This window comes from Neovison vison, chromosome 3 (assembly GCF_020171115.1).
Source record: "Neovison vison isolate M4711 chromosome 3, ASM_NN_V1, whole genome shotgun sequence".
NCBI lineage: Eukaryota > Metazoa > Chordata > Mammalia > Carnivora > Mustelidae > Neogale > Neogale vison.
This window is the reverse complement of record NC_058093.1, coordinates 173,801,364-173,813,578: the sequence shown is the minus strand read 5'-3', so window position 1 is coordinate 173,813,578 and position 12,215 is coordinate 173,801,364. Positions and strand designations below refer to the sequence as shown.

At 37.2% G+C, this 12,215-nt stretch overlaps 1 protein-coding gene across 3 annotated transcripts in view; it reads left to right on the top strand.

Annotated features, from left to right (window-relative positions):
- YES1 (YES proto-oncogene 1, Src family tyrosine kinase) overlaps positions 1 to 12,215 on the top strand; it is a 64,209-nt gene that overhangs the window by 40,736 nt on the left and 11,258 nt on the right. For all 3 annotated transcript variants that reach the window (XM_044243323.1, XM_044243321.1, XM_044243322.1), the window contains 6 exons: positions 2,832 to 2,931; positions 6,055 to 6,153; positions 7,408 to 7,511; positions 7,595 to 7,744; positions 9,650 to 9,805; positions 9,962 to 10,141. In XM_044243323.1, the coding sequence (XP_044099258.1) occupies positions 2,832 to 2,931; positions 6,055 to 6,153; positions 7,408 to 7,511; positions 7,595 to 7,744; positions 9,650 to 9,805; positions 9,962 to 10,141 (789 nt within the window). The remainder of the gene's footprint in view (positions 1 to 2,831; positions 2,932 to 6,054; positions 6,154 to 7,407; positions 7,512 to 7,594; positions 7,745 to 9,649; positions 9,806 to 9,961; positions 10,142 to 12,215) is intronic.

Sequence of the window (12,215 nt, the reverse complement as noted above, 5' to 3'; positions counted from 1 at the left end):
CATTAATTTATTTTTTTCAAGTAGTGAGTGGTTACTATGAGGCAGGTAGTGGGGATATAAAAATTAAAAACATGTACCCCTTCCTCAAGAATGTTAATGTTACAACTTACCAATGTTTTCGGGTTTATAAAGTACTATCCAATATTAAAATATTATAGTAGTTACTTAATATTAATTAAAGGGCAATGTTGTGATGATAATACAGTTTTTCTCTCAGACACTGATTTAAAAAATGAAAGTCCTGAAGCTCAGAGTTAACTTTTTTTTCAGAGTCACAGATAAGAAGCAAGGGAGCCCAGGTTTAATGTCCTGTGCCAGAACTCCATTTATCACATTATGATCACCTTTCAGAGAACAAGAAGTGACAGCTGACAACTTTTCATGGAGTCAGAAATGCTCTAAAAAAGTAGTTAGAAACTTTAGAAAGAGTTGTTTTATGGGGTTTCCAGATCAGGATACTTTTTCCTTGAGTATAACAAAGCATAACTGGCTTTAAAAAGGCAGGGAGAGCTCTAGGATTCCTTGATACAGCAGTAGTTTCTTGATGTCATCAAGGACTCCAGTCCTTGATCTCTTTTTGGTAGCCTTTAGATTATCAGCTTTAATCTTAGGCTTGGCAAAACAGCTGCAAGCATCAAACTGAGCAACACATGTCCTTACTATCAACCAGAGGGGGCAAAAAAGGAATCTGTTCTATAGGCTTGGGCTATAAATTTGTCCTTTCAGTCTGCTTACCTCCAGACCAGTAATAGTGCTAGAGGAATGCCATAAATGAATTCTGTGAGACTGTTCATTTGAGGAATTGTGGACATCAAAGGCCGATTACAGTCTTAATTCTAAACCCTTAACTCTAACTATCTCAGTAATAGATGGCCACGATAGTGTCCTCAGTGATCAGCCAAGTTTAAGTTATTTTCAGGATTATATATTTGGGAAAGACAGTAACCCAAAATGATCCAAGTAAACTTTGATACTTAAGGACATACTTACTTACCTAAACAGTTTATTTATGTGAAAAGTCCCTTCATGGTATACGTCTGTTAACACATATGGAGTCTCTGTGCTGCTTACAGAGAATTGTAAGCAAGAGAAACAAGGTTTTTGTCTTAATGGAATTTACGTTATAACAAAAGTTGGACAATAATTAGTGAATAAACAATTAAACAGGATGATTAATGGTTCTTAACTGCTCTGAAGGAACTGACCAGAGTGATTGGTGAAAGCCCTTTAGAAGATCAAGGAAAGCTGTCTTGAAGAGAAATCATTTAAAGCTGAAGTTTGATTGATGAGACTGACCTAAATCTGGGCAGACCTGGGAAGAAATCTTTCTGGGGAGAGAGAACAACAAAAGCAGAGTTTAGGAGGTACAGATGAACCTGGCGGTTTTGAGGACTAGTGAGGATACCAGAAGATAGAATTGTATAATACGAGATTAAAGAGTCAGGATTACTCAGGACGTCATATATTCTGATAAGAAGTTTGGGTTTTATTCAAAGACAAGAAGAAGCAATTGAAGAGGGTTTTTTGTTGTTTTTTTTTTTCATTTTTAAGATTACATTTATTTATTTGACAGAGAGAGACACAGCAAGAGAGGGAACACAAGTATGGGGAGCGGGGGAGGAGGAAGTGGGTTTCTTGCTGAGCAGGGAGCCTGATGTGAGGCTCCATCCCAGAATCCTGGGACCATGACCTGAGTCAAAGGCAAAGGTGCCCCAGTTGAAGAGTTTTTATAAAGGATTTGCATAATTGAATTTCCTGGCAACTAGCCTGGCAATTTTCTGGCAACTAGCTGTGTGGAGAATGGATATAGGGAAGCAGGTACAGAAGTGGGTTAGGAGACTGCTCAGCAGACTCAGTCAGGGGTAACAAGGATTTGGATTAGGGTGGCAACTGTGGAAATGGAAAAGAAAGTAGATAAAGAGGTATTTTAGAGATAGAATAACAGTGCTAGTAAAGGGACTTGGCGTGAGTACCCGAGTAGATAGTAGTGCCATTTGCTTAGACATTCAAGTAGCAATGTTAAATAGACAGTTAATACATGACTGAAACTCAGGGAAGAATAGTAAATAATCCATTCTATTCCTTTGTTTGAAGGTAATAGTTTAGTTGTTTGGTGTCCTGATCTGTTAAGCATCTGTGTATAATTCTATGTATGATAATTATTTTTCATATCAACCATATCATTTAATTTTTAAGAAAAATAAGCCATTTTTGAGTATTTTTTATAATAACTAATCTAGCTAAATCCCTAGTTACTGCTACAGATCAGTTTTAAGGATGGAAATGTTCACCCATTGTTTATAAGTAATTGAGATAATTAGTGCCAGTTTGTAGTACTTGTTAATACTTTTTCTGCCAAAGAATTGAATTGAACTTGAACTGTGATTCTAAGTCAGAGATACTGCTACTATGAATCAAATTTATTTCTGAGGGTATATAGAATTTTAGAATTTGTAGCATGCAGCAGTTTTATGGAAGGTCTTCAGAGAGCTTCTTATTAGCTTAAACTCCAGCTGCCCAAGTCTCCATTCAGAAGTAGATTTTGGAGACTAGAAAGAAAATTATGCTTAAGGGGTGCCTGGGTGGCTCAGAGGTTAAACCTCTGCCTTCAGCTCAGGTCATGATCTCAGGGTCCTGCGATCTGCTCCGCAGGGAGCCTGCTTCCCTTTCTCTCTGACTGCCTCTCTGCCTACTTGTGATCTCTTTCTGTGTCAAATAAATAAATAAAATCTTTTTAAAAGAAAATTATGCTTAAGCTCTTTTGCTGACATTTTTTTCTCTTCTGTTTATATATATAATTTACCTTGTGTTTTTTTTTTTTTCTCCAATAGGTGGTGTTACTATATTTGTGGCCTTATATGATTATGAAGCTAGAACTACAGAAGACCTTTCATTCAAGAAAGGTGAACGGTTTCAAATAATTAACAACACGTAAGTGTTGGGAATATTTTGAGGGAGAAATACTGAAAGAAACCTAGTCTTCATGCTGAAACCATTTAGCTGGTTGATATTAAAGATGAGAGTGGTGAAGCATGGGTCTCTGTCCACTGGGTTGGATGATGCATTTGGTTTCCTTAGATACATGGCATAATAACTCCTTTTGTAGCCAGAGTTATGACTTCTACAAATTGTGCTGTAGTGTGGTTCTTCCATAAACGGTAGAGATTTAAACGTGAAGATTGAGGGAATATTTGCAGGTAAGTACATCACTTTAAAAAAAATCTTTATAAAGAGATTCTTTGTTCCTTGAATATAAGATAACTTAAGGATCTTCGTTCTTTCTCTTAACAAAAACCGGAAAAGGCCAAGTAAGGAGCCCCTGCAGTCCCAATCTGACCACACTAAGTTGCTTTTTCCTTAGGTGACTCTTAGAGTTTTTGTCTAAGACTTTTTATTTTTTAAAGATTTTATTTATTTATTTGACAGGCAGAGACCAGAAGTGGGCAGAGAGGCAGGCAGGGATCGAGAGGGGGAAGCAGGCTCCCTGCGAGCAGAGAGCCCGATGCAGGGCTCGATCCCAGGACCCTGAGATCATGAAGAGGCTTCAACCCTCTGAGTTCCCCAGGCGCCCCTTGTCTAAGACTTTCAGTTTGAGATGACTCTTAGGCTTTTAGTGGACCACTCAGTAATAAAAGCCATTTAGTGGCCCACTACAAATTCAGTGTTTGAATTGAAAATTCAGTACTTGTTAGAGAAAATAGATCCCGTATGTTATGGTCTCTTTACTTCCAGTCATATTTCCTAACATTCTTGCTCCCATTTGCTATCCATTATTGTTCCAGAATATAAAATATGATCATGTCTCTCTGCTTTAAAAGCCTTTTTCAGTAGCTACCAGTTGCTGTCAAGATAAAAGAAAAGCGATAACAATGGTAGACATCAGTCATCCAGCTGCTTCCCCTTCCTCATTTAACGGCCCAGCCGTACTGAGTTGCTTGTAATTTTATGAATTCCCATGCCTTGACACGTACAGTGTCTTTTTTCTGAAACATGACTTCCTGTCTCAGCTTTTTTTTTTTCCTTTAATCTGGCCAACCCTGTTCATCCTTCAAAATGTATATTCCTATGTTATTTCTCAAGGAGGCCTTTCTTGACATTCTTCCTCTCCTTCCTGGTCACACCCCTTCTCCCACTGGATTAGGTGTCTGTCTTAGATATTGACGTAGCACCCCATGCAGACCTCAATCATAGCTGCCATCACTACTTCTAATTATAATTTATTGTGTGCTTGTTATTCCTTTAGACCAGTGGTTCTCAACCAAAGGAAAGATGCCCAGGAGACATTTAGCAATGTCTGGAGGCAGGGTGCCTCCACTGCTTTCTGGTGGGGGGAGGCCAGGGATATTGCTGAACCTCTTCTAGTGCACAGGGAAGCCCCCAACAACAGTCATCTAGCCCAAAGAATCAGTATGGGTGAGGCTGAAAAATTCTGCTCTATGCTGAGTGTCTTGAGGTTACAGACTGTCTTTTTACCTCTGTTTCTATTTCTAGCACACTGTCTCATGAAGTCTGTTACTTAAAGGGTTGTCAATAAATGTTTGAATGAATCATGATTGGTTAGCACAAATGCAGTTTTCAGTTTGTATATCTGAAAGTGCTTCATGTATACTAGAAATCTACAAACTAAGTGTATGAGTATAATAATGAATTGCCAAAGGATTTTTCATCTCATTTTCTAGAGAACAAATTCCCCTTGATCATTTATGAAATGTCAATTTATTTATTTTTTTTAAAGATTTTATTTATTTATTTGACAGAGATCACAAGTAGGCAGAGAGGCAGAGAGAGAGAGAGGGGGAATCAGGCTCCCTGCTGAGCAGAGAGCCCGATGTGGGGCTCGATGTGGGGCTCGATCCCAGGACCCTGAGATTATGACCTGAGCCGAAGGCAGAGGCTTATCCCACTGAGCCACCCAGGTGCACCTGAAATGTCAATTTAGATAAGATACTCTCAGTACTTTTCTCTGGCAAAGCAAAATATGCATTTAATTTTTAGTGGCAGAACCCATATATATCTTCCTCATTAAAGACTGATATTTGCTTCTTTCACATTAATTTTGGAAAAGTCAAGACTTATGTATTGCAAACTATACATAATGTTCATGTTCTGAATTGATTTTAGTCTTATTTGAATATTTATGGATAACATTTTTGTAAATATACTTTATTCTAGGAGTTAAATTTTTTATTCTTGTCTGTTGAAAATATTTTGCTACAGGAGTTCTAGGGCACCCTGATACTTTTCCTGAAATGGCTAAAAAGGAGCATTATCATTTTAAATATGGTTAAAAGCATTTGACAATAAAAAAAAAATGAACTACTGATAACATACATACAGCAACATAGGTGAACTATGAAAAATTATGCTGAGTGAAAGAAACCATTTCAAAAGACCACACCAGATTACTGTATGATTCCATTTATATGAAATGCCCACAGTAGTCATATCCATAGGAACAGAAAACTGATGTAGTGTTAGGCAATGTCAGGGGGAGGTGGGTGGAGTAGTGGAGAGTGACTGTTAATGGGTACGGGGTTTCTTGGTTGGGGGATGATGGAATGTTCTAAAATTGATTGTGGTAATGGTTGCACAACTGTATGAATATATTAAAACCCATTAAATTGTACATCTTAAAGTGGGAATTTTATGATATGCAAATTATGTCAGTAAAACTTTTAAAAAAGAAAACATCCAGTTGAAACTGAGTAATTTGAAAGATTTACCTCCCAAATTGTTCTAGTTAGTATAGTTTATTGTTTTAGGTTGAAGAAGATAGGTATGTAAAAGAGCAATCTTGTAACTAAAACTAAACCTTTTTGTTTGTTTGTTTGGAGCAGAAATATTTGTGCTTTTGTTCTTTTGCTTAGCCTTATTCCCTAATTCAACTAACCTATTTTTAAATATTACTCTTTTGAGTTTGATTTTTGATCAAATGAATGCATTTAAAAAATGGAAGTTAAGCCTCTTTTCTACATAGATAGAAGGCAACACTGCCCTAAATTGCATTTCGAGCAGTTGTCTACTTTGTGGTAATTGTTGTTTTATGTATTGCAGGGAAGGAGACTGGTGGGAAGCAAGATCTATTGCTACAGGAAAGAATGGCTATATCCCTAGCAATTATGTAGCCCCTGCAGATTCCATTCAGGCAGAAGAGTATGGCACTACTTCATATTTTATTAATTACGTTGGTTTTTAAAATGTTTTAATGCACATTCTACTTAGCCACAATTTTACACACATACAATTACATACCAGTCTTAATACAGCTAATATATCATATTAATAGGAGATGTTACTTTAAAATTAATAATTAATGCCATAGTATTTGCTTACAGTAGGATCATAAATGAATCTGCAATAATAATACTGTTTTGCCTGGTCTGTATCCTTTATATTTTCACTTTTAAAAATTACATTAACCTTTTTTATATTCTGCAGACTCATTTCAAAAATTTACCTTCAGTTGATGGTATCGTATCAGTGTTGATTTCTTGATTTAGGTGCTTGCTCTTTGGTTATGTAGGAGAGGATCCTTGTCTTTAGGAAACACACTGAAGTATTTAGGGGTAATATATCAGAATGTTTGCAACTTACTTTCAATCAGTTCAGAAAAAATATGCACACAGGAAAAGAATCTAACGATGTAGAATTTTAACAGTTGAGAAATCTGTGTGGAGGATATGTAAGAGTTCTGTGTGCTATTCTCACAACTTCTAAAAAATTAAAATGCACCTTCAGTGATATATTTTTTAAGTCAAACCAAGGCTATCTGGGATTCATAAATATTACTTTGTCTTCATATCACAACACTCAACAGTGCCTTGTACACAGTAGATGCTCTATCAATGTTTGTTGCTTTTATGATAAGTAATTTGTCTCCATAACTCTATTCTGCTTGACACTTATTACTTCCTGTTTTATACTGTGAGCTTCTCCATAGCAGATACTCATTTTTATTCACAAATCCGTATTAAATCAAAGCCGTGCTAATGTAGAGTTGCTAATAATATGAATATAGTTCACTTGCACCTTACCGAATACAGATGATCACACTGTTACCAGAGACCCACTTCTGTTCTTCCTGCTACAGTCTTAATATCTCTGTCTGTCAGTGACTGGGAGCTTCTCTGTTACTGTTGCCTTTCTTTCTCCATGTACTGATCATGTAACTTGCAGGTGGAATTGAAGAGACTGGTTGAGTAGGCAGTACATGGAAATATTAGCACAGTATATTCTGACAGTAATATTTGTAGTAATTCTATTTAATAAAGACCCTTTATTGTGTTTTGCTGTGTTTTTAAGCTGTGTAGTTCTTTGTTGTCATCCTGCCACTCCATTCTTACTGATCCTTATTTATAACCTTTCTGAACCTTCCACATTTCTAACTCAGAGCACTATTTTTTCCAGATGGTATTTTGGCAAAATGGGCAGAAAAGACGCCGAAAGATTACTTTTGAATCCTGGGAATCAGCGAGGTATTTTCTTAGTAAGAGAGAGTGAAACTACTAAAGGTAATTATAGTAATAGAAGTACAAAAATTTTCTTGGACAGTATTTTGAGAAAGATACAAAAAAGTATTTATTTCCCCCACTAGGTGCTTATTCTCTCTCTATCCGTGATTGGGATGAGGTAAGAGGTGACAATGTGAAACACTATAAAATTAGGAAACTTGACAACGGTGGATACTATATCACAACCAGAGCACAATTTGATACTCTGCAGAAGTTGGTAAAACACTACACAGGTATGTGAATATTTCACAGGTGAAAATTATTTCTTGATATGTTTTTTGAGGACAGAATCTCTGTCTTCATGTCTCTTTAAGGTTTAGTGTGGTACTTTACCCACAAGAGTGTGCTCGATAGAATCTTTTGTATTCTAGGTTTAAAATGAGGAGCAGGTAGGGGCGCCTGGGTGGCTCAGTGGGTTAAAGCCTCTGCCTTGGGCTAGGGTCATGGTCTTGGGGTCCCTGGATCGAGCCCCGTGTCAGGCTCTCTGCTCAGCGGGGAGCCTGCTTCCTCTTCTCTCTCTGCCTGCCTCTCTGCCTGCTTGTGTTCTCTGTCTGTCAAATAAATAAATAAAATACCTCCCAAAATTATAAAACATTTAAAAAAAAAATGAGGAGCAGGTAGTACTTTTTACCTGAGTTAGGTTCTTAGACATGCTAAAATCTGACTACCATTATTTGATTCCTTATATCTTACTGACATAGCGTTTACATTGGAGTTTCATAGTGGCTAAGTATCAAGGTAGATTTTGACAATAAATAAAAAAGCGCAAAAGCATGTATTTTTTAGGGACATTTATTAAGTGGGTAAAACTAAATACTTAATGTAAAAAGCTCTATCAAATGTCCTTTTGGGTTACCTTCTTCTGCATGGAATGGACCACATAAAACTTCCTAGAGTATAAATCCAATGACATTTAATCTAAAGGTACATTGTTCTTTTCCTGAAAAAATAACCCATTGCAACTGTAGACATTCTTCTAGTCTTTCAAGGACCTTTGAAAGGTATTCAGTATTAGATTCTTCTGTCTCAAAATTTTGCATTGCCAATTTGATATATGAATGCATCTAAAAGTTTTTAAATTATTATTATTATTATTTTTAAACATTGGGGGTTTTTTTGTTTTGGTTTTTTTTGTTTGTTTGTTTTTTAAAGATTTTATTTATTTATTTGACAGAGATCACAAGTAGGCAGAGAGGCGGGCAGAGAGAGGGGGGAAGCAGGCTACCTGCTTAGCAGAGATCCCGATGTGGGGCTCGATCCCAGGACCCTGGGATCAAGACCTGAGCCGAAGGCAGAGGCTTTAACCCCCAGAGCCATGCAGGCACCCCAAAAGCTTTTAAATTATTAATACTAAGGAAGGGAATTGCAATGGCAGTCTCTTCTTCAGTGACAGGTATAGTCTATCAAATCAACCACCAGTCTTGACATTGATCAAACATGTTACCAAGCATATAGTGGCATCAGTTGTAATTGCACTTTTTAGAATTCGATTTGTGTGGTTACTTGTTGAACATGGGAGGGAACATGTCTTACTTATAATAAGAGAGAGTGTAAGCAGGATTCACAAGTCAAGCCTTTGTGAATTTGGGATTTCCTGTTTTTGTGTCTCCCTTATTTGAAAACCAGTCTCTTAAATGAAGAGGTTTTCTCCTTAATTTTTGATATGCTTCTTACATTAATGGTTATTAGGAATAACAGTTAATGGTAGCATTCTCTTTGGGAAGAAATAAAACCCAGTGATCAAAAAGAGAACTTTGGGGGCAGCCAGAACTATGGTTTGAATCCCATCTCCGTTACTTACTTACTGGGTGACATGAAGAAAGTCACTTAAGTTTTTCAAGACTTATTTACATGAGATATTTGTAAAGTACTGAATTAGCACAATAGCTGAGACATAATAAGTGTTCAGTAAATTATAACTTCAAAAATGTATTTAACAAAGATTGTTTCACCTCTTGTATGTTTTGCTTCTTACATGCATACAGCTCCCTTTTTGGTATTTGTGCTTTTAGAGTAAAACAGACATCATGTTTTTGTTTTTGTTTTCTTCAATTTAGACTTTTAAAAACATTAATATACTGTATGTACCTTAATATTGTAATTAATTTGTTTTATAGTATAGTTTTTTATTTATCTAGAACATGCTGATGGTTTATGCCATAAGTTAACAACCGTGTGTCCTACTGTGAAACCCCAGACTCAAGGTCTAGCAAAAGATGCTTGGGAAATTCCTCGAGAATCTTTGCGACTAGAGGTTAAATTAGGACAAGGATGTTTTGGTGAAGTATGGATGGGTAAGAACCCTGAACTGTTTTTTTGTCATTTTTTTAGCCATAGATTAAAACACCATAACTTATGTTGAAATATTTAAGGTAATTGCTGCTCATTAAGGTTTGGCTTTAAAAATCTTTTAATATTATAGATTAAAATAGTGGACTCTGTTTTTCTAGGGACATGGAATGGAACCACGAAAGTAGCAATCAAAACACTAAAGCCAGGTACAATGATGCCAGAAGCTTTTCTTCAAGAGGCTCAGATAATGAAAAAATTAAGACATGATAAACTTGTTCCACTATATGCTGTTGTTTCTGAAGAGCCAATTTACATTGTCACTGAGTTCATGTCAAAAGGTATGTGTATATTAGTTTCTTTTAGGGTATTCATGTTGATAATTTTTTTAAGTCTTCATTTCTATTTTTATGCATACAAATTTTTTATTGTGTAGTGTTCCCTAACTTAAGATTTCTATGTAGATGTTGAGAAGAGAAAATCTGACATTTTGTGTAATGCAATAGTGATTAGTTCCAGTTATTCCAGAGGATAGTTCAAAGTTTAAAAGGAAAATTAGGCCAGCTCAATTTATGTTGAAAGTAAGTGGATTTTTATTCCATTTGACTAAAGGAAATGAAATACCTAGGAAAGTGAAAAAGTATTTCTACAAATTAAAATAACTCAATTAGAAAGAAGCTTACATCTTTATTCCTAAAACAAAGAAATCAGGTCAAGTTAAGTAAATCTTATTTTATTTTAACACAATCTTCATAGTCAGAGTTCCTAGAAACTTTTTCCACTATCTTTCACTAAAATTTCTCCATTCTTTCAAACTCGAGACCCTAAGATGAGATCTTTAGTAGCAGAATTGGTTAGGGCCAGGACAGGTGATACATTAGAAGAGGAACCAGTAAGCACTAAGTATGTTGATAGTCCTGCTTTTGCCCTCTTGAATTTTATCTCTTCCACCCAGTTCTTTTTATTTTTATTTATTTATCTTAAGATTTTATTTATTTGACAGAGCGAGACAGACACGGTGAGAGAGGGAACACAAGCAGGGGGAGAGCGTGAAGGAGAAGCAGGCTTTCCCTCGAGCAGGGAGCCCTGCAGAGCAGGTCGCGCCACGCAGAGCAGGGACCATGACCAGAACCAAAGGTAGACGCCTAACACTGAGCCACCCAGGCATCCCTCTACCCCCAACTCTTGTTTTTTTGTTTTTTTTTTTTAAGATTTTATTTATTTGTTTGACGGAGAGAGACACACTGAGAGAGGGAACACAAGCAGTGGGAGTGGGAGTGAGAGAGGGAGAGGGAGAGGGAAAAGCAGGCTGAGCAGGGAGCCCTATGTGGAGCTCGATCCCAGGACCCTGGGATCATGACCGGAGCCAAAGGCGGATGCTCAACAACTGAGCCACCCAGGCGCCCCTACACCCAACTCTTAATGAGTCACTCCATAATTAAAGCTACTGATTATGTCATCCCTTTCCAGTAGTCCCATTTTGGCTAACAATGTAGTTCCATCTAGTGGTGACAGGACCAACTACAAGCTATATATTTGCTATAGGAAACCTCCCAAAGGAATAGAGGCCAAAAAATAAGAATTGAGGTAGCCTGGGCACCTGGGTGGCTCAGTCATTAAGTGGCTGCCTTCAGCTCAGGTCATGATGCCGGAGGCCTGGGATCAAGCCCCGTATCGGACCCCCTGCTCAGTGGAGAGCCTGCCTCTCTGTTTCCCTCTGCCTGCCACTCTGCCTACTTGTGCTCTCTATCACTCTGTCAAATAAATGAATAAAATCTTTAAAAAAAGAAAATTGAGGTAGCCTGTTAATTGGTGGCCAAAACATATCTAAAGCCCCAAGGTACATGGCACTTTTTGGAAGGACTCTTCACTGCAAACAACTGCCAAATAATCCCTTCCAGAGTGCGCTGGTTGAACATATAAGGAGGGGAAGAAAGGGACAAGGAGGAAGTTGGTTTTTTTTTTAAAGATTGATTTTATTTATTTATTTGTCAGAGAGAGAGAGAGAGTGAGCACAGGCAGACAGAGAGGCAAGCAGAGGGAGAAGCAGGCTCCCTGCCGAGCAAGGAGCCCGATGTGGGACTCGATCCCAGGACGCTGGGATCATGACCTGAGCCGAAGGCAGCTGCATAACCAACTGAGCCACCCAGGTGTCCCAAGGAGGAAGTTTAAATCAAGATATTGATAGCATAAGAATATAATGGAGGTAAAAGCTAATGGTCCATTTAGCTTTGTATATTGATTTCAAGAATTATTTAATTCGGAACATAATAGATATCTTATGTTGTCACATTGCTGGGTTAGGGTTATTTCTAGTTGGGAGATTAAGAATGCAAGATCATAAATGATTCTTCTGGTTTTAAAACTCCATAATTTCCCATTTTATTTCAGGTACTTAGCAGTTGGTTCTCAGTA